The sequence below is a fragment of the Mesoplodon bidens genome (genome assembly GCF_964165515.1).
Source record: "Mesoplodon bidens genome assembly, chromosome: 1".
Taxonomy (NCBI): Eukaryota; Metazoa; Chordata; class Mammalia; order Artiodactyla; family Ziphiidae; genus Mesoplodon; species Mesoplodon bidens.
The window spans coordinates 168,271,462-168,293,905 of record NC_138176.1 but is presented as its reverse complement, the minus strand read 5'-3'; the positions used below and the strand labels follow the sequence as shown (position 1 = coordinate 168,293,905).

Below are 22,444 nucleotides of genomic sequence, written 5' to 3'. Positions count from 1 at the left end.
CTGTGTAACACCTATATTCATTTCAGATACCACCAGCCAGTGCATGCCACCCACCTTGAGAAACAATGGAGGTGATTGATCCTTCTTCGAGTATTAATCTAGAATAAAACTTAGATTGGATGAAGTGTGATAATTATGAAAAGGAGTTTTTTCATGACTTCTGAGAATCTTCTTCTTTTGACCCATGTTAAAATAAAAAATGGATTCATATATTGGTTATCAAATTTTTCTAGAAACTTATTTGAAATATCCAGAAAAATTCCATTATTGATTTCTTTCCTCTAAATATAAGAAATTGCTTAGAAATTTGGCACTGCATCCACCAAACAATCCTTACAGTTACTGTAATCATGTCAGGCCCCTCCAGCACTGGGATTGGTGAGGAACTCTGTCTCATCTCATGGTCTTCTTTGGGCTCAACCGCATGATTCTTAGTATTATTCTTAGGGGCCATCAAGAAAGGAAGTAAGATTTCTTGTTTGGGTGGAACAGTCTAGGGAAATGTGTGTCATGTGGGCAGGATTCACTTCTTACACCTGTTTCATGCTAGCTCAGTGCTTTGTACACAGTTGATACTCATAGCTGATAAAGTTGAACAAAACACCGAATGAATGAATGTGTCAGTGAAGAAAGGACAATGGCAGATGTGCTTTTTGGATATTTCTGGAAATTTTCATTTTTAAACAATGTTTTTAAGGATCTAAAAGCCCGGATGCAGGAGGCCATGACTCAGGAGGTGTCAGATGTTTTCAGTGATACTACAACTCCCATCAAGCTGTTGGCAGTGGCAGCCACTGCCCCTCCTGATGCACCCAATAGGGAAGAGGTGGGTATCTGAGGTCTTCCATTTCTTCTGTTGGCCAGCCATATGTATATGTATATGCACGTGTATGTGTATATGTATATGTATGTGTATGTGTGTGTGTGTGTGTAAAGGTAAAATGTGACTGCAGTGTATGTCAGGAGTGGTTGGGAAATTGTGGATGAAGGGTGGGAAGGTAGAAGAGGGAAGAAAGGCCTTGCCACTTCTTCTTTCAGTCACCAAGTATTTCACTTAGGAATGTCTTTAGGACATGTCTTCACTTGCAAGCAGTAGAAGACCTGACTATCAGAGGTGAAAACAAATGGGTTTTATTTTCATCACATATCAAGAAACATGGAGCTAGGTAGCCTTGGCATTGGTTCAGCAGCTTGATGCCATGAAAGCTGGCATCTCTCTGATTTTCTTGATCTTTTCCTCATGATGTGAGATGCTGATGCAGCCCTAGGCATTATGTTCAAGGCAGTAAGAAATGAGCAGTGGGGGCATTCCAGTCACAACTAGAATAACTGTCCCTCTAGTTATAACCTTCCCTTTAGTGTCCCCTTAGGACACTTTATTCTCCAGACAGAAGTCAGGGCAATTTTTTGAAATCATTTGATGTCATTCTTTTACTCAAACCCTTCAGATTACTCCTCCCTGTCCCAGAGTGAAGCCAGAGTCCTTACAATGAACAGTAAGACCAGAGATGTGCTGGTAGACATAGGAAAAATCAAAACAAAACAAAAACAAAACCAAAAAGGCCCTGATTTGTAATGTTTGTTAATTTCCATGATGTAAATATTCCCATGATGGCTGTTTCAATGTGAAGTCACTGTAAGCAGAGTCGGGAAGAGATGGGCACATTTGGCTCTTATGAGCTTGTGTGAGTTGGTACCAGCAGCTTCGTCACACCACTGCATCTGGTCCCCCATCTACTTCTCTGACCCCGTGTGGTGCCTCTCTTCCCCCTCATGCTCCTGTCTCTGCATTGACCTTCTTGCGTTGTATTCCCAGTATTCCTTGTTTATGTTTGTATGTTCTAACCTTGGGGCCCTTGCTGTTGTTCTCTCTGGTCCTCCCACAGATAACTGCAGGTATTGTTCACTCACTTTCTTCAGCTGTCTACTGAAATGTCACTTTGGGGTCACCACCTAAGATCGCAACCCCACCCCAAGCCCATCCCAAGGAATTCCCTAATCTCCATATCCTACATTTCTCCTTCGTGTTTATCAACACTTACATATTTACCTCATTTTCCTCACGTTAGCATGAAAGCTCCATGTGGGCAGGGATTTTGTTTTGTCATTACTTTATTCCCATTTCTTAGAACAATGGCTGACACATCCTTGGTGCTGAATAAATGAAAGTAAACGCTCTCCCAGAAATCCTCCAGGAGACTTTTGTGTGTGTCTCATTGGCTAGAATGCTGTCACATGGCTACCTCACTGCAAAGGAATCTAGGAAAGCAAGTATGTGGATTTCCATCCTCTACAGTATTGGTAGTGAAGGAGAAAGGGTTGGGTCAGGCACCCAAGACAATGTAGAACTGGTGAGCAGACGTTTATGTTATTCTTATTTGCTAATGACCCCCATTTTCTTTCTCTAGCCTAGGTTACTGGGCAGTTCAGCTCATGGTCCCCTTAGGCTGGGGTGATGTGCTGTGTTTTCATTCCAGACATCTGAGTGTCAGATGAGCAGACAAAACTGTCTGCTGGTAATCTCTACCTAGATGCTGCATGGGTACCTCAGCATGTGTTATCCTCCTGTTTTCTTCCAGCTGGAAATTTGTGAGTCGCCACTGACTCTTGCCTTCATCTTCCCACATCTATAAAGTAAGACAAGCTAATTTGATCTCACAAATACTTCTTGAATTCTCTCTAATTTCTATTCATGTTGCCACAGCTCTAGTTCTGATCCTTGTTCCCTGTTGCCTTTATAACTACACAGCTGAGACTGGTCTTTGAATCCATCACTAGGGCATGAATAAAATAAAAATACAGATCTGACCCTGATATTTTCCTGCTTAAACCTTTCAGTGGCCCTTCCTTTTCACATAGGAGAAAGCCAGAGCTCTGTGATCTGGCTTCTAATACTCTCTCTACTCCTGTTTCCCACAAACCCCGCCTCTCAGTTCATGCCCCAGCAATACCTCATTGCTTATAGTTTCCTGCATACTCTGTCCTTTCTTTTCTCCATGTCTCTGTTATTTCTGTCTCTCTACCTAATTATTGTCCCCTTATCTCTTTTGGCTAATTTCTGTTTATCCTTTTATTCTAGTATCCTTTACTTCCTGGATAGTCTAAGTGCCTTACTTTTTCCTCCCAAGTATCAATGCTTAGTTTTATTATTACACATAGCACACAGCTATTGTAGGTATCTGTTTATGGGCCTTTTTAACCCTGCTAGGATGTGAGATCCTTGAGATGCAGAAATTATGTCTTATTCATCTTTGTATCTTCAGCACCTGTTCCAGGGCCTGGCACATAGTAGGTGCTCAGTACAGTTTGGTTGAGTGACAAGAAAAGCAAGCTAAGCAGTAGGGTAAATCAGAGGGAGCAGCAGACATAGACTGGGGTTGAGATGGTGAACCAAAGTTGGCAAAGCCTTATAGATTCAGAGTGTGGGAGACCAGCCAAGGAAAGAAACAAGGACTGAGGCCAGGAGAAGAGGACCAGGAGGTTAGAGATTTAGGAAGAGATCCTGAGTATTAAATGGCAAGAACCCAGTTGGCTGAATCCAAACAAGAGGTCAGAATGGGGAACAGACTTGCATGCGTAAACATAGAACCCTGGCAGTGAGACTGGAGCCTGCTCTTGGACCAGAAGATCTTCAGAGATTGTCTGCTGGGAGCCAGAACCTGTCTCCAAGTATGGGCAGGTAGACCTCCAGGAGGAGGCAAAGAAGAGGGTAGATTCTGCCAGGCAGTTCCTAATGTGCTCTGTGTATAATATAAAGCTCACCCAGGGCTGTTGGATATACCTTGCCTCAAGCATCAATTCTAATAATGTGATCCAAACAAATGACAGAAGAACTTTTGTCGTCTAAGTTAAATTGTCTCCTTCATGGTATGTGACCTTGCATAATATCCATGTCAAAGAAAAAGTTAACTTTTTGAAAATGTATGAACTGAATGAACAATTCAGTGGATGGTTTTGCATTTGAGGTGATGGAAGTCAGCCATCCTTACCCTTGTGTCAGGCGTGGGTGTGAGCACCAGCTATCGTTTTTCCCATGGAGGTCAGGGGCAGAGCTTTTACAACATTAATGGTAATGGGATATGTGAGGGAAGCTGCCCTGAGGAGGCTGGGGCTCTGGTTAGGACTCTGGATATTCTTGGCCTTTAATGCATCCAGCCACCTGCACTGGAACCTCGAGTAGGTTTTTCTATACTCTTCAAACTAGGGGATAAGCCTTTTGTGAACAGGGATTATTTAAGTCTTTGGATTCTGTGAACTCCTTATTGGCAGACTGCACAGCACTGTATGTCCTGTTTGCACTTGGTAAGCATTGATTGCACTGAAATTCAACGGTGTGTGTGCGCTTGCCTGCATGCATGTGATGCTTATGGCCAAACCTCTGAGGAGATACGGCAAGGCCAAGACTCGATGTGACTGTTGTCTTATTAACTTGTAAAGTCTTTGCTGAAGCAGTTGCTGCCTCTGCTTAAAGAGGGACTTTTTCTTAGGCTGCCTGACCCATTTTATTGCAATAAATTTTCTTAATGTCTTTGTTCCTCAAGGTATTTGATGAGAGGGCAGCTAACTTTGAAAACCATTCAGGAAGGCTTGGGGCCACGGCAGAGAAGGCGGCTGCTGTTGGAACTGCTAATAAATCAACGGTGGAAGGCATTCAGGCCTCAGTGAAGACAGCCCGAGAACTCACACCCCAGGTGGGTTTCACTCCCCCTTCATCATGTTAGTACACAACATATTGAGTAAAGAAGATTAATTACAGAACAGTTTCTATACATTTTTGAACACTTACTATAAAATATGAAAAAACCCATACATACCCTTAATGTCTAAATCACTTTTATATTGTTTGAATTTTTTACAGTGATCATGATTAGTTTTGAAAGTAGAAAAAAACTAGTAAAGCACCCCCTCCCATGCATAATTAGAGAAAAATTCAGTAATCTTGAGAGGTTAGTTTATTTTGATTTTAGAGCTTATGCCTTTCCCCACATCTCTTTGATGGTATTTTAAAAATTTTAGATGTGTCCATAATTTTTCTTTTTTCTTTAATTACATAACCAAGATGTAGTTAATGTACTGTAAACAGAATATTGGAAGAGTGGGAACAAAAGAAAACAACTTGGACAGGAATTAAAGTTCTAGTACATGATAGATGTTCTTAAAAGATCACTTCAACATCGTTTAGTGTGATGTTTGTGCATTTTTTTCTTCCAACAAAATTACAGAAAATTCATTATCCTTTCATTCATTTATTCAGCAGATATTTCTTGAGTGCCTGTGGTACATTAGGAACTGTCTGGGCTTTAGAAATCTGTGATACTAGATTTGGTGGGGAGCTTGTAGGCAGAGACAGGGGAAATAAGCTTGTCTCTTAATTGTTTAACTTTTGCCGATGTGGCATGTTAACAAGTTAGATTGTCTTGAAAAATCATACTTGTCTAGCTTTTTAAAAAAAATGTCCAGGGCTTCCCTGGTGGCGCAGTGGTTGAGAGTCCACTTGCTGATGCAGGGGACACGGGTTCGTGCCCCGGTCTGGGAAGATCACACATGCCGCAGAGTGGCTGGGCCTGTGAGCCATGGCCGCTGGGCCTGCGCGTCCGGAGCCTGTGCTCCGCAACGGGAGAGGCCACAATGGTGGGAGGCCCGCGTACAGCAAAAAAAAAAAAAAGTCCATAAAATATGAACATGTCTAACTTTCCTTAAAGATTTCCATAAAACATAGAACATAAAACATAGGATTTCTCTATAAAACTGAGATTTCTGAAAAAACAGAAACAGAGCACTAGGCTTAAGACATCAACTATGGAAAGAGCCAGGACTTTGGAGACAGATCTGGACTCGAGTCCTCTGTCACTTTGAGTTTCCTTGTGTAAAATGGAGATAATTCCTTCCTAGTGGATTGTTTTGAGGATTAAGAAGATGCTTGTGCAGCCTGTAACTTATCAAATACTCAGTAAATGTTAGTTCCTTCCCCAAATGCTGCAACTGACTAGCTGGGAGCTCTTGAGCAAGTCACTTAAATTTTCTGCGTCTTGGCTTTTGCAGCTGTGAAGTGGAGAAATTACTGTCCTGTCTCTCTCACAGGCTTGTTCTGAGGATTCAATAAGACAGTGGATGTGAAAGCACTTTGTTAACTGTAGATAGTTACTATTTTTTAAAGGAACATACATTGATTGATTGATTGATTGATGGATGGATGGATTGGCTGCATTGGGTCTTCGTTGCTGCACGCGGGCTTTCTCTAGTTGTGGTGAGTGGGGGCTACTCTTTGTTGCGGTGCGCGGACTTCTCATTGCGGTGGCTTCTCTTGTTGCGTAGCACAGGCTCTAGGCGTGCGGGCTTCAGTAGTTGTGGCACGTGGGCTCAGTAGTTGTGGCTCGCGGGTTCTAGAGTGCAGGCTCTGTAGTTGTGGCACATGGGCTTAGTTGTTCTGCGGCATGTGGGATCTTCCCAGACCTGAGATCAAACCCGTGTCCCCTGCATTGGCAGGTGGATTCTTAACCACTGCACCACCAGGAAAGTCCGAGTTATTTTTAATAAATATTCATAAATCCATTTTAAGTAATCTTTAGTATCTTTCTTAATGGTGCTTTTTAAGATGAGGCTTAAGTATCTGTCCGTTTTGTGTATGTTCAGAAGTATCAAGCAAACACCCGTTTACTTTGTCACTTTATTACCTTCTTAAAATCAGGCTGTGACTGTAAAATCTTTTGTGAGGGCCCATTCTGGGGAGCTGTTTATGAGACCAAAACTAAAGTGCTTGGTCTGAAAAGAGACTTGCCGATTTTTGGCCTTATAGTGCCACCTGTAGGTAAAGAGGGGGAAGCTTTGCTGAAGGTTTATATTTGAGTAGTGTTTAAAGGTTGTTTTGTCATTGCCAGGTCGTCTCAGCGGCTCGCATCTTGCTTAGGAATCCCGGAAATCAAGCTGCTTATGAACATTTTGAGACCATGAAGAACCAGTGGATCGATAATGTTGAAAAGATGACAGGTAGAGTTGTGTGCAAAATTCTTCCTGTCTGATCCATGAGAAATTAGTTCTGAGAAACTCAAACAGGACCAGTTATGTTACTCAACTGTAATTGGATAAAGGGACCGTCATGTGCTCGACAGTGTACTTGGCCCTGATTAAGGCCGCTGAGCAGCAGCGGCTTCTCATTCAAGCCTTGCAACTTTGTCCGAAGAGAGACTCTTTGAGTCTCTTTGATTTTAATGTGGCCCTCCCCGTGTGATGTTTATTGTTACAGCTCCTATCTTCTCTGAATAGTGTCTTTTCTCTGTCTGAGCCAGAGTTTGGTTTCAGAGGCTGAGAGGCGGTGTTTGTGGATACAGTAAGTGTCCCTGTCATTTTCAGCAGGTTCACATTTCAAGGAACCACAATAGCTACCATTTAATACAACTTGTCTCAGAGTTTCCTCCAACTTATCAACTACGTAGTTTTTTTTTAAAAAAAGGAGAAACCAACAACTGACAAACCTGTGTCTGTGTGATAGAGGTGGCACCTCTGAATCTTCTTCATTCTCTGTGGAGGGAGGGATGGGAGAGGAAGAGATGAGGAATGTAGGCTCTTCGGCTTCCCTGCAGAACCTGCTGGGACAGGGGTCCATAGCAGCCAGAGATGAAAGTGGAGCTCCTGAGGTGTCTGAAGAGAGGTAACAGAAACAAGAAACAGGCTGTTAGGGTTATTGGAATCCTCTGCGTGGCTCATCTTGGGCACTACAAGCTGCCAATAAGCAACAGATGGCTGGGGAGTGAGACGGGAAGGGAGAAAATACTGTTAACAGATAATGTGCTGATGCGGTAAAGGTTTCAGACGCAATCCTTGTTTCCTCCTGATGTCAAAGCGTTTCTGGTTGTCTGTGGTAGATACAAGAAGGCTGGTGACCACGATTGGTATAAATGCTGTGAGTCTGTATGGCCTCCTGGGCTGCATTCTCACTTTTTTTTTTTTCTTTTACAATGGTGATCACCTGGAAGCTTTTGATTGTGTAAGAAGGGTTTTGAGCTGAAGGTGAGAATTATGGGTGTTGCACTTTCACATGAGAAATTTGAGTGGACAACAGGGTTTTGGAGTCTCTGTTCTTCTAAAAGAGAAACTAAATTCCATTTCTGTTCTCCGGACAGGGCTGGTGGACGAAGCCATTGACACCAAATCTCTGTTGGATGCTTCCGAAGAAGCAATTAAAAAAGACCTGGACAAGTGTAAAGTCGCCATGGCCAATATTCAGCCTCAGATGCTGGTCGCTGGGGCAACCAGCATTGCTCGTCGGGCCAACCGGATCCTGCTGGTTGCTAAGAGGGAGGTGGAGAACTCTGAGGATCCCAAGTTCCGAGAGGCCGTGAAAGCCGCCTCTGACGAATTGAGCAAAACCATCTCCCCAATGGTGGTGGATGCAAAGGCTGTGGCAGGAAACATTTCTGACCCTGGTAAGCAATGCATGGTGTGTGGTTCACCTCAGCTGAGAGGTTAATTCAGGAAGCTGACAGGGTGGGGAGAGAAGACGCACCCCACAACCATGACATGCAAAGTCTGGGAGCAAAAACTACAGATACTTAGTTTGAGGATACTATATTAATCTTTTTCTGTTCAAGATATGTTGGACAGAATATTTTCTGTAATATTGGCAGGGTTATTGTAAGTTAGTTTCTCTGGACCAACTTCCCTGTGCTTTTTTTTTTAATTTATTTTTTATTTGTTTCTGGCTGTGTTGGGTCTTCGTTGCTATGCGTGGGCTTTCTCTAATTGTGGTGACCAGGGGCTACTCTTCATCGCGGTATGTGGGCTTCACATTGCTGTGGCTTCTCTTGTTGTGGAGTATGGGCTCTAGGCACGTGGGCTTCACTAGTTGTGGCTCACGGGCTCAGTAGTTGTGGCTGTGGGCTCTAGAGCGCAGGCTCAGTAGTTGTGGCACACGGGCTTAGTTGCTCCGTGGCATGTGGGATCTTCCCGGACCAAGGATTGAACCTGTGTCCCCTGCATTGGCAGGCGGATTCTTAACCACTGTGCCACCAGGGAGGTCCCTCTGTGCTTTCTTAATGTCTGATTAAATAACTCCTGGTCCTGCTTAGTCATTATTTTGGAAATTTCTCAAAAGATGCGTAATAACCGATTTATCAACCATTTAGCTTATGTAACTGGCATACCTTCTGCTTTTCTTAAAATGCTTTTTCTCTGGATAACATTCTTTATTTCTGTAAAATCTGGAAAGCCTAAGTTAACCTGTGGGTCTCCTAGGTGATTATCTTGATCCTACACCAAAGAATTTGTGTTTTCTTTAGCTGAATTTTGATCATTTTTTCATTACTGCTAAAGATGTAACCACTCCTTTTTGGCCGGAAACATCTGAATTCCTTCCTCCTGTGAGCCTCTAGTGTTTCTAGCCTCTTCTATGAGTAGAATCCACTCAGTGTGAGAGAGTGGGAAGGAGGGGCTGCCCTGTTCGTCCCTAGCCCAGGTAAAATCTTTCTGGTTTTCTCAACCCACCATCACTGAAGATGTGCTCAGTTTCCTAATTGGAGTTTCTAATAGTTTGAGTAGATTCCTGAATTCTGGGTGACTGGACACAGTAGCAGCAGCTCAATGTAGGGGTTAATATGCTGAATGCCAAGTGGAGCAAAGGAGTAGGGAGAAAGGTGAGAAGTACTCCAGGGAATGTGTGCCCCATCTGAAACTTGACATCTCCCCTGTTCTGAGTGGGGCAGGCTTATCTGTCGACTGCTTTATCATGAGAGGTGATGAGCACCACCTGAGCCCAAAATGTTCCTGGCCCGGGAATGTACTGAGTACTTGTTAGCTGTACAGGCACGAAGGCACCCTGAGCACTACAGGGATCAGCTGGTTTGTGCCACTTCTGACCCTTTGCAGGCCTCAGGGCATCTGCCTGGCTCTTACCTCCCTTCCCCTTCAGTCACTGCCTGTGCTGCTTACTGGCAGCTTCATATCCAGCTTTTGTTACTGGAAACCAGTTCTTCTGCCGGACAGACAGTGCTCCAGGGCACTGACCTACCCAACTGAAAGTGAGGGCGTCTGTGTTTAGGCCTGCAAAAGAGCTTCCTGGACTCAGGATACCGGATCCTGGGAGCAGTGGCCAAGGTCAGAGAAGCCTTCCAACCTCAGGAGCCTGACTTTCCGCCTCCTCCGCCAGACCTTGAACAGCTCCGAGTAAGTAAATTCAGAGAGTTTGGGAGAATTGAGCAGCAGGGTGTCGGGACTGTAGCAAGAGAGAGGTAGGCTGTTCTGGAGCCTCGGTCACTAGGTAGCTTTGTTTAACTTTTACTTGAAGCTCAGTCAGAGGCACAATTCGACTTTCATTCTTGAATCTGGCGGGGTATTAACCGAGTGCTTATGCATGGAGCGTATTGGGTAAGTGGGGGTCTTTGGTTGTTGGGCTGCTCCGATGGGAAGTGGCTGGAGCAGGGGAGCTGGCTGTGGTTGGTGTGGATGTGATGAGGGATGCGTTAGTGGGGCAGGTTAGTGAGGAGCGGGAAAACAATCTGCACAGTTTGTGGTGAGAATGTATGGGTTCCCAGCTGATGATGACAAAACTGAGGTGGTTAGCCTCTTGTGTACATTCTTCTTTCCTTCATTTGACTTTTTTTAGTAGCAAAAGTAATAAAATCCTTTTTTTTAAAAAAAAAGTTAATTTTTCTCTAACTATAATTTAAAATCTTTTCATGCCCCACGAAGTACCATGAATTTTTTCTTCCATAGGTAAATGGTTTAGGGGAGGAAAGCTGAGCAACAGCTTGCAGATACAAATCCTAGAATCAGAAATAGTCATTATTTTTAGACATTTTCTCTGACAGTATTGGAAATAGCTTGTCTTTGGGAATAGCTTATCAAGGCAATAATTTGATTTACTGTCCCTGATATACTTTCCCATATTTAATGTCCCAAATTTACTTTTCCATATTTAAGTTTCTAAGTTTGTTGAGGACAAAATTGGGTCACTGTGCCCATAGCTAATGAACAGTGCTTCCCTAGCCTTCAACGCTTCTTTTTTGATTTGACTTGATTCGTTTCAGCTGGGCTGTTGGTGGGTGGCTAGGGAGGGCTCTTCTGGGGAATGGATTCTTATGTGATCAGTAGAGTCCTGACATTTGGAATCAAGAACTTAGAGGTCATTTGGTCTAGATATTCCTCATTGATAAACCCTTAGAGGAACCCAAGGTCCAGGGGAGAAGTTGTATGCTTATGCAGCTGCCCGGCAGAGTCAGGACCAGAACTTAGATCTCCTTTGAGGATCCTTGGCCCGGTAGGGCTGTGCATGCCTCCCTGGGATATGTCCAAAACAGTAGGTGCTAACTTTTTGTGGAGAAAAAAGGAAGAAAATATGCTTCTGTTGAGATTGAAACAGGTGGTCCTTATGATCAGTGTGGATGGTCTTAAATGGAGTGAATGTGGGTGGCCTTTTTGGGGATGCTTTTTAAAGGAAAGGAAAGAATTCTGGTGAGGGGTAGTTCCCAGAGCTTTACTTACAACCTGGTAATTCTTTCTTAGCTGACAGATGAGCTTGCTCCTCCCAAACCACCTCTGCCTGAGGGTGAGGTCCCTCCTCCCAGGCCCCCACCACCAGAGGAGAAGGATGAAGAGTTCCCTGAGCAGAAAGCTGGGGAGGTGATTAACCAGCCAATGATGATGGCTGCCAGGCAGCTCCATGATGAAGCTCGCAAATGGTCCAGCAAGGTAAGTAATGAAGCTCTTCTTGTTGAGAAAGGATGAAGAGCCATGCACACAGCCCAGGAATTCTATTTGGAAAATCACCCTCTCTCTGCTTTGGTTCCTGTTATTGCCAATAGCACAATCCTCTTCTTTCTTGTGGTTTAGTGAGATGTTTCTGGTACTTGATGGTTTCTCCTTCTAGCAGCTAAAGTGAGAGCTAGGATACCTTAGTTAGAGATGAAAGTTCTTTTCCTTCTGTCCTCTAGAGTGTCAGCTGCCCTGATGCTGGACATTTGGTCTTTTAGAAATTGCTCTTCTTTTTTGGGGTCACTGAACGTTTTTAGATGCTCTCGTGCTAATTATCCACACTGCAAACATGGCACAGTCTTCTGTAGGCTCTGCTATAGCTACATGAAATATTTGCATTTTCCTTCTCTTTTCTCATAGAAGCAGGTAGATTGGTGTCTTAGAAGCCATGTGCTTTGTCCCTTTCTCAGAATCATCTTACCCCTCAACTCAAGACAGCTCCAGGCTAACTCCTACTAAACAATCTGGAAGTGTAAATATTAGCATGGTTGGTGAAAATTTGGATGCTGCAGCAGTCATGCCTTGTGAATGATGAAAAGTGAGTGGTAGCTTTTTTAGACAAGAGCTAAATATTATTGTTAACCCTGCAGTGGAAGGTGGTTCTAAGTCAGTTCTAAACTGTTTCTACCATGAACCTACATCTTTGTTCCAAACATCTATTGGCCTTTGTTCATTTCACACCTTCAGCCACCTCAAGCTCTTGTATTGAATGTAGTTCCCCAGGGACCTCCTGCACATGCAGCTGATCTTGGGTTTTTTTAGGCTGGGAATTTGACCTTGGTTTTTTAACTCTGTATTTTTCTGCACTGTTAGCTGTGAGCCCACATTTCAAGAAGGGATGGTGACCTTGCTGGTGTTGGACCTGACCCGTGGAATCACTTATAATCATATCTCTCCAGCTGGGGCATGCACACCCCTGGGACCATTAGCAGAGTCCCAGTGCACATGGGGAGTGAGGTGGGGGTGATAGTGAAGGTTGGTTTTACTCAAGGATTTTAAAGAACATTTTTATTTATTTGTTTGTTTGTTTGTTTGTTTGGCCGTGCCACGCAGCTTGCAGGATTTTAGTTCCCTGACCAGGGATTGCACCTGGGCACCCGGCATTGAAAGTGCCGAGTCCTAACCACTGGACCGCCAGGGAATTCCCTAAGGAAAATTTAAATTTCTTTATAAACCCAGATACACTCTAAATTATGGATGTTAAAGATTTGAAATGTTTTGTACTTTTCTTACACTCTTTTCTTTTATATTGATATCTTGCCCACATTTTAAATAAATGTACTTTTCAACTTAAAAAAAAAACAACACAGATACATTGTGCAGTGGAACACAAAATATACATGAATTTAAAGACAAACATAAAACTTAAGGGGGAGACAGCACTGGCCTACATGTTTATCCCACTCTGCCATTTGTTGCCAAAAATCCTTAGGTCTGACTGTCTCTGGAGGTTTGGAGCATCTGGGGATTGCTGACTTTGAGCTGTGTGAAGTCAGGAGCTACTTGAACCATGTGTGTTTAGGGAGGACGGGTGGTGGTATGTGTTTGTGTATCTGTCGGTCTGCTTTGTACTTTGGGACTCTGAACCCCAGCGGAAGTGGGCTGGCCTCTCCTCTAAGGAATGGGGGTGAGTTGAGTCCTGGTTGAGACAGTTTAGGTGAAAGGATTTAGAAGGTACCCAAACCCTTGTTGGCCCTGAATCCTCCAACTTAATAGTCAGCTTTTGGAGGCAGGCTTCCTGTGCGGATTAAGACTTTCAGGAGTTGTAGCAACCTCAAATAAAATTCCATACAAGCTCTTACTTCCTCCTGGTTAGAGATGTTTGATATAAAGAACCTGTGTTTGCCATTCTTTATATAAGTAGTTCGGCTTCATTGGGGCAATTCCTTTCATTCTCTTTCCCCCTTAGCCTATTTTCAGCATCTGATCTCTCTGCTCCCTTCCTGGCCTTTCAGAATGCCCATCCCTGGTATTAAATTAATTTTCTCCCCCATCACGGGTCCTGTTTTCTCATGGGCACCAGTTTTGAGCTCCTCTGAACTCAGCTTTGGTCAGTTGACAAGTCCATGTGTTATCTTATCTGTGAAGCATCAATAAATTGAGTTTGGGGTAAGTGCAACTGGAGAGATTCAGGGTTTACCCGAAGAACAGCTTTCTTAGTCGGCTAGTTATGGATGCAGTGTGAAATTGTGAAGTGTTGTCTCTGTAGATCTTAGATAGGGAGAGCTGCTCTGAAGTGTGGGTTTTCCCTAAGGTGGTTGCTGGATGAGATGTCTTCTTGAGGCTCCTTATAGCTGGGTGATTGTGGGGCATTTGATAAGTCCTCTTCACTCACCATTGTGTTTTTCTTGCCTCTTTCCTGGTTTGATATCTGTTGCCTCAAATATATCATTTTCAATTCTGGAAGTTTTAACCCCTGAAGGAAATAATCTGTGTCTGGCAGCTGCAGAGCTGACCCAAGACACTTTCTGTTTCCTGGAAGCTGTAGAACAGTGTTCATATGAGCCAGTAGTTGTTCACATTGTTCTGTTCATAGCAACTTGTATGGTTCCATTTACTTTTTCCCTCTGGATTCCTTTTAAAGTTAATAAGCTACTATTGTTTGGTCGTTTGGCTTCTCAAAAATGTTCTGACCTGAGAATTACTCTTTGGTAGTAAGTGTATACAAAAGGAATGCCACTTTCTTTCTTTGTATAAATAATTCTCTGGAAACCGTTTGCTACGGCTGTAAGCCTCTTTCCTTTACTGTGAACAGGCCAGTGCCGGAGGCTGAGAATTCCCCCTTCTGTGGAGCTCGGTTCATCTGACTCCTGGAGAGTATCCATTTTCTTTCCCATCCTAGGCAAGCTTTGGTTTCTAAACCGGCTGAAGCTCAGTTGCCCAAGCCCTACTGCTCTTACTAACACTGTCCCTGTTTCTCACCCTTCCTGCCATCAACCAAGCCGGGTAACCCAGCCGCTAAGGTGGGTGTAAGTGCTGTAGCTGAGGCAGATGCGGCTGACGCTGTTGGGTCCCCTGTCCCCCCTGACATGGAAGACGATTACGAACCTGAGCTGCTGTTAATGCCATCCAGTCAGCCGGTCAACCAGCCCATTCTGGCAGCGGCTCAGTCATTGCATCGGGAAGCTACCAAGTGGTCTAGTAAGGTACTGATTAGCGCCCCCAGCTGGGGCTGCTCCATATGCATCTGGCCATGTGCAGCCTTGACACATTGCATCACTCATGATCTGTGCGGGTCCTGTGAGTCTGAGCCGGGCGGGCATCTGTCTGTCTGCACCTTGTTGTTAGGATTGGCTTCACAAGTTTGATAGGTCTGCTAATGCCAGATTAACTGGATTGCATTTATGTTTGGGGGTTAGAGAGAGGTGGGGTCACTTTTTGAAAGGATTCCTTTTCTTACTGACCTTGTGGCCCATTTTGGAACCTTAAACCCCTTGGGAAGCCGTGGATGCCTCTCTCAGTGACTTTCAGGTCAGGAATCGTTGTAGACCATTAAGAGGTCATCTGGCCTGATCATTGGACTTTGCCTGTCCGCCACCCATGCCCCCTCCCCGCTGACCTCTCACTGATGGCTCAGGCAGAGTTGATCAGCGTGAGGAGGGTTTCTGGGGAGGGCTGCTTGCTGTCCTGCACTTGGCTGTGGGGCAGATGCTGGCCTTCACGGGAACCCACGGGGAAGGGGGCTTCACTGACTGGCTTGTTCAGGGGTTTCAGTGGGAGAGGGGGTGTGAGTGGGGAACAGATAGCGCTCAAGTCTGCAGGACAGGAACCAACGGAGCTTTGGCCTTAGGGAGTGGGGGATGGGGCAATCACTTTTTTCCCTTTGAAGGTGGCATGTTGCAAGAAGAAAGAGTTTGAAGAGTGATGGGTAATAAATAACTAACCCTGGCACTACACTGTCCTCTAACAAGGTCATGAAATCCTGGAATGATCCCAGGTCTGCACTGGAAGAGGTGGGCCCAGCCAGCCTTGTCTAACATACCCCTGTTCTCATGAGTTCTTCCCATGCCTGTGTTCTCTCTGGCCTCAATTACTGCCCGAGATGTTACACACCCTCCAGCGTAAAAGATCAGCCACTTCATGGTGCCTGCGGAGGTTTCTCACAGAGCACCCTGCAGTGGCATGGTTTGTGTATGTCTCACTGCATTGTCTAGAAATTGTATAGCATGAGGGGAAAAATGCGTAGGGCCTGGCCTTTTAGGTAGTTTTGAACATTGCATTTGTTATTTTTGGTTGTTATCAGCCTTTTGAAGGCATAAAGTAAATTACTTGTACATTTCCTTATTATGACCCATGAGGGTTTTAATGAACCAAAATGCCCAGTGTAAGATAAACTGCTGTTAGTTGGAGTGAGGGTTGCATTTACAGCTTGACTCACGATTTTTATTTTCCCAACGCCTCCCCCGGCATCCTCTTAACTGTGAAGGTTTCTTTAATTGAAGCCACTTAGCTGAGAGGACTGAAGAATTGATTCTTGGCCTTTTTAAATGTGAAAAATTAAAATAATATGTTCCTTTAGGCTGAGAGTACAAACAAGAGGCAGTAGAGGGAGGGCAGGAGCAGACTAGGTCAGAAAAAAAATTTTTTTCACCAAGGCTAATAGTTACTTGGTTTAAATTCTAGTTCAGCAGCGACAATCATTGGCTGCTGTTTGTAACAAGGGTAAGGATAAAGAGGATGATTTCAGCATCTGGAAAGGCTCATCTGTATTTTTCCCTTCAGGCCAGCTGTACTGCTTTCCCCCCCACAGAAAGGAAAATGCCTGTTTAACCAACTTCTTGGGCCCATCCCCAATGTATTGACATGATTAACCTGGAAATGCTGAAGTGCTTGTTTAGTGCTATGCCTGGGGCTCACATGTTGCCCTTTCAGATTAATATCCAAGTCTTCCTTTTTTGGTCCAGTGATCTCTCTCTCTCTCTCTCTCTCTCTCTCTCTCTCTCACTCTCACTCTCTCACTGAGTGCTGGGGTAAGTACCCTGGCTCACTCTTCTGTTTATTTCTCCTGTGCTATGTCTATATCACTCAAGAATAGTCTGTATATCTTCTTCTCACCCCTCCAGAGGGCTGCTAGAGCAGCAGGCTCCCTCCTCTCCTCTCTGTGCTTCTACTTCCTTCCCTAACTTGGCAAGAGTATGGGCTGAGCTCACACTGTATCTTGCTTCTCTCTAGGGCAATGACATCATTGCAGCAGCCAAGCGCATGGCTCTGCTGATGGCTGAGATGTCTCGGCTGGTCAGAGGGGGCAGCGGTACCAAGCGGGCACTGATTCAGTGTGCCAAGGACATAGCCAAGGCCTCAGATGAGGTGACTCGGTTGGCCAAGGAGGTTGCCAAGCAGTGCACAGATAAGCGGATTAGAACCAACCTCTTACAGGTACTCAGGAAAAGTGTCGGGGGTGGTGATGGGGGGGAGCAGGGGGTAGGGTGAAAAGCAGGAGAGAGAAAACTGGGTGAGCAAGGAGGAGGAGGTACTTCAGAATGGGAAGAAATAGCAGAAAGGGGAAATACACATGTGTATTTGGGAAAGACAGATACAGGCAAGTTTATTTCTGAATCAAATGAAAGAATTTTAATGCTTCCGTGTCTGGACAGAAGGACTATACTGATCCTAGGGGGAAAACAATTGGAATCCTGCTGCTGATTTACTGAATGCTTTCTGCATGCCAGCCACTGAGAATACAGAGGTGAATTAAGTCTCATCCTCAGGGAGCTTGTGGACAAGAAAAACAAAGAAACATACTAAATTAAATTTTCTTTTTAGGTATGCGAGCGAATCCCAACCATAAGCACCCAGCTCAAAATCCTGTCCACGGTGAAGGCCACCATGCTGGGCCGGACCAACATAAGCGACGAGGAGTCTGAGCAGGTATGTGCTTCTGATTTCTCGCCAGCAGCTTCTATTCCACTTGATAGCAATTTAATTCAACCTTGAGGAAATTTTAACTGTGAAATGGGTATTCAGTATGTAGGATGGAGTCTTCAGTTCTCTCAGAAGGGCATCTATGTTGGAGAGATGCATCAGAAATTTGGAAAGGGAAGTAAAAAGCTCTTGTGCAACTCTTGTCATTTTACAGATGAGAAATTGAGGCCTTGGGAGGTTAAGTGAATCAGCAGCAGTTAGGACTCTCTGCTCAGTTCTTTTCCTCCCTGGAATAGGTTTGGCTCTCTCGAGGCCTCCAATGCCTGTTCAGTCCTGCTCACTCTATCCTTCTGGCTGGAGAATTTCTGCTTCCTTGTTCTCTGGGTGATAAGTACCTCAGGGAGGATGAATAGTGTAGGCTTTTCAGGGGCATGAGGGGGTTAGGCCTGTGCTGAGGCTGAAATGACATCTCAAACGAGGTGCTTCTCTTTTGGTTTCTTTGACAGAGAATGAAATAAAGATGGTGGGAGTGTTTGCTTAAGTGTTTCTTGTATGTATCTTGGCAGTCACAGTTTTTTCTCTCCCTGCCTCCTGGAAACGTGGCTCAGGCCTTCTCAGAAATCCCTCATTTGAGCACCTCTTCCTCTCCTTATTTCCTCTCTAGTAGGCTCTGCTATGAGCCAGACTTAACAATTTCTTCTTATGGAAGGTAGCACATCTTCTGTTGAACTGCTCAGAGAAGGCTCATCATGTAATGGGATATGTATGTGGCACTGTATTACATACTATGTAGGGGAGTTAACGAAATACACACAATCCCTCTCCTTGTCCGGGCCAGGAGATAGAGGTTAGGAGCACTTTAGAGGAACAGGGAGGCTACTTCTCTTGGTGTCAGTAGTGCTCCCTTAACTACCATGTTTTAATTCAACAGCTCTCACCATAACCCTCTCTTCTCCCAAACCATGGGAACTGGATTTTAACCTTTAACTTCCATGTATTCTAGACAGGGTTTGGGCACTAGGCTATTTCCTGTCATGTGATCTCTCCTGCCCCAAGAAAAGGAAATAGAAAAAACAGGGAAGAAAGGGTAAGACTCAGAGTTTCCGACCTTATCATTTAATCAATTAGCCAACAAAAATGTATCTTGGGAGTATCTACTATGTTCCATTAAATATTCCAGTTAAAAAAAAGAAAGAAACTGACAGTGTGGTAGAATGGAAGATGGGATTGCAAGTCAGAAGTTTTGAGGCTCATCCTGACTGTTGTGTGAGTTGGGCTGGCAAGTCTCCGAATCACGCTGGGCCTCAGCCTCTTTGCTGACCAAGCGAAAAGATAAACTGATTGGGAATTCTAGTCCATAGTTACGCCTCTCAGAGCCCATGAACCCTCTGAAATTGCATGTACAAGTTTTGTGCACGTGAGCAATTTTTTCTGGGGAGAATCCACAGCCTTCATTAAACCCTCAAAGGGTCTGTAGCTCAAAAATATTTAAGAATTAAAAAAAAAAAGAATTACTGAGTTAATGGATTAATAAGTTAGTTACTAGTGTGATCTCAGTCCTGTATTTTGTATGTTTACAAGATTTACTTATTTAGATTTTCATGGATTTATAAGGTGGTTGGTTTACTTGGTTAGTTTTTCATGTGTTAATTAAATGTTTATGAAATGCCTCATGTGACAGGCACTGACGTAACACTGGGGTACAGCAGAGAACAAAATTGACAAAAATTGCTGCCCTCATGGAACTTAAATTTTAGATAAAATTAGATAAAACATCAGATAAACAACCTAGGTAAAACATATAGTACATCAATTAGTGATGGTAAGTTCTATAGAGAAAAGTGAAGAACGAATTGGTGGATGAGGCATGCTGGGAGTTGGGAAGGTGGTTTGTGATTTAAAATAAGGTGAGCAGGAAAAGCCTCAGCAAGGTGACAACTGGGCAAGGATCTGAAGGAGGTGAGAGGTGAGCCATGGGATACCTGGAGGAAGAGCATTCTAGGTAGAGGGGACTGCAGGAGCCCGAGGTAGGGGCTTGTTTGAACACCAGGAAAGGAGTATACACTAGAAGCCACCTGAGGGTACAGGATAAAATCAGTGATGGTCCAGTTTGGGGTTCTTTTTGGTGATCCAGCTATAAACCACCAGTGATGGGACAAATACAAGGGATGCCAGGTACAGGTAGGGTAAACTGCATTCCATTCCTGGCTTAAGCCTGTTTCCGAGGCAGGGCTCCATCAGCGACTGTGAGTAATGGAGAGCTCCTGTTTCCTTACAGGCCACAGAGATGCTGGTTCACAATGCCCAGAACCTCATGCAGTCTGTGAAGGAGACTGTTCGAGAAGCAGAAGCAGCTTCAATCAAAATTCGAACAGATGCCGGATTTACACTGCGCTGGGTTAGAAAGACTCCCTGGTACCAGTAGACACCTGGTTGAACCTGGCTAACACAGAAGCCCCTGCTGAACAGAATGAAAATGATCGGAGTCCCAGGAGCCACCCAAGATTACTGGGGTGTTGAAAGCCACATCTTGGCCTGACATAACAGAAAGGAATGGGGCCTCTTCACATTAGAAAACATTTATACTCTTGTCATGGACACTTTGAAATATGTCTCCTTATAAAGCCCGTATTCTCGAACACGGCTTGTGCACACTCTGTCCCAGTAGGCAGACGGGGTTTCTAGCCCATGGACTTCACATAAGCTCAGAATCCAAGAGTGAACACTAGTCAGACATCCTGTTCTGCACTTGTTCCCTAAAGGACAGTTCCCTTTCTGCCCCCGTCCCCCTATTCTTTCCGCCAGGCTCCCAAGACCCAGGGCCCAGGCAGGTCAGTTAAGGAAATCACTGTGCCTCCAAAATTTTTTTGGGCTTTCCATGTTGCTGCTGACCCTGCCTGACTTCCCTGGCTGTGCTACCTTGGTCCTTTTCAGGAGTGAGCTTCGCTGTTGCAGGGGAAGGTGGCCTCTGGGGAGCCCCAGCATGTGGAGCCTGGATTCACTTCCTGCCCTTCCCCAATTTAGTCCTTCTAGTTTCCCACAGTACAAAACCAAATTTCACTTTGTCAGGAGGAAATCACCAAATCATGTGATTCTGTCTTTACCTCGCTCCAGAGCAATGTCTGTGCTAGGGAGACCTTCCGTCCCATATCCTGCCTCGGCCTGCCAAGGTAGCCATCCCAAGAACACACTGTGTGTCCTGGTGCTCTCTGCCACTGGAGAGGCAGAGTGGCCGGGGCGTGGCCCTGCCCATCCTCCCAGCAGGGCCACTCCCAGGCACTCCACGCTTTGTCACTGCCTGCAGAGATCTATGCTGAGGCCTTATCATTCATTCTTAGCTCTTATTGTTCTTTCTGAGCTGAAATGCTGCATTTAATTTTTAACCAAATCATGTCTCCTGTCCTGGCTTTTGTATTCTTCCCACACCCTTCCTAAACAAGGTTTTAAAGATATATGTTCTATAATTTTGAAAGATCGTTTTTATCCTTTTGAAATTCAGTCCTAAGAATTGGTGCTTGTCCCCAGGAGTGTCTAATGGAAAGGCAGTCCTGTCTGAAGGACACTTCCTACCTAAGGGAGATGGTACTTGCAGACTGGAATTCTGGCACTGCTGGGGATGAATCGATGGGAAATAGTCCTCAGTGATTCCTACCTCCCTCAGCCAACAACAGCCAAGCCCCTTGCATCCTACCCTCCCTCCCTAAGTACAGTTGTTCAAAAGAGTAATGGGTATAATATTTAATTATCACCATAGTAAGTTTCCTATTAGCAAAGTGAGAGAAGGCAATTTTTCCTTTCTTGTACTTATCACTGCTGTCTAAGCATTCCCCAGCACATGAAACTATATTTCTTCCCAAAGCCAGAACTGGATGAGTAAAGGAGTAAGAACCCTTGCCTGAATGTCCTCCCCACCTCCAGTGTGTGTTAGACCCTAACATCGAATGTGTAAAACTTGTCTTAAGTTGGTACTGTACACTCAGGCTTCCTGTTTTCTTTTAACTGATGATTATTTTCAAGGCCCTCAGCATCCTTGTATAGTTGCTTACCTGATACAATGCAATATTAATGCCTTTAAAGCATGAATCTATGCCAAAGATCACCTTTTGTTTTACTAAAGACTACTTAGAGGAAGTAAGAAAAATCATGTTTGCTCTCCAAGTTCTTCCAGTGTTTTGAGACACTGGTTTACACTTTATGCCAATGTGCTTTTCTCTAATATCAGTGCTCAAGACACAGTGAAGCAAATTAAAAAAAAAAAAAATCCCTGAATGCTGATTAGACATCACTAAAAAACTACATTTATAAGCTAGGATTTGTTATATGCAAGTATTTTCTGCCTTTCTGTTTAAAACAATAAAGTACATTTATATAAATAATGCTTTAAATGATGGGTATGTTATTTCAGCAAGAGCTTTTAGATCAGGTTTCTCCTTTGTTTTGAAGAATTGCCAGTGAAGCTAATCCTCAAAATGTGGAAACTAAAGGTTTTTCTTTAGTCCAAATATTGTACTGGAAGAAGTAGAAACCAGCGGTAATATATTTACTTAACAAGTTCTTTGTAATAAAGGACAACATTGGGGATTATAAACTAGAAGGAGCAGAAGTGACAAAAGGTTAACAGTAAGAGGAAAGCAGCCAGATGACATAGATCATCCCCTGGTTGAAGCAGTCCATCTTACAAGATTCTGGCTGTATGTGGAGGCCATCACTATCCCCTAAGCTAAAGCTATTACATGTGCAGGAACATTGCGGTCTGTATTTAATATTCTAAAGCCCAATACAGAACAACAGGGTTGTCAGGGATCCACCAGAGTTACGAGGCAGAGCTAGCTTTTGG

The 22,444-nt window shown here is 44.2% G+C and overlaps 1 protein-coding gene across 2 annotated transcripts in view; it reads left to right on the top strand.

Annotated features, from left to right (window-relative positions):
- Positions 1–21,983, top strand: part of VCL (vinculin) — a 99,661-nt gene extending 77,678 nt beyond the window's left edge. The window contains exons 13-22 of one of the 2 annotated variants that reach the window (XM_081244793.1): positions 698–826; positions 4,542–4,691; positions 6,879–6,987; positions 8,121–8,423; positions 10,034–10,158; positions 11,497–11,682; positions 14,688–14,891; positions 16,918–17,121; positions 17,509–17,613; positions 19,886–21,983. In XM_081244793.1, the coding sequence (XP_081100919.1) occupies positions 698–826; positions 4,542–4,691; positions 6,879–6,987; positions 8,121–8,423; positions 10,034–10,158; positions 11,497–11,682; positions 14,688–14,891; positions 16,918–17,121; positions 17,509–17,613; positions 19,886–20,032 (1,662 nt within the window). In that variant the 3' untranslated portion in view covers positions 20,033–21,983. The remainder of the gene's footprint in view (positions 1–697; positions 827–4,541; positions 4,692–6,878; positions 6,988–8,120; positions 8,424–10,033; positions 10,159–11,496; positions 11,683–14,687; positions 14,892–16,917; positions 17,122–17,508; positions 17,614–19,885) is intronic. The other variant, XM_081244794.1, reaches the window with a different exon arrangement.
- The last annotated feature ends 461 nt before the right edge of the window (positions 21,984–22,444 follow it).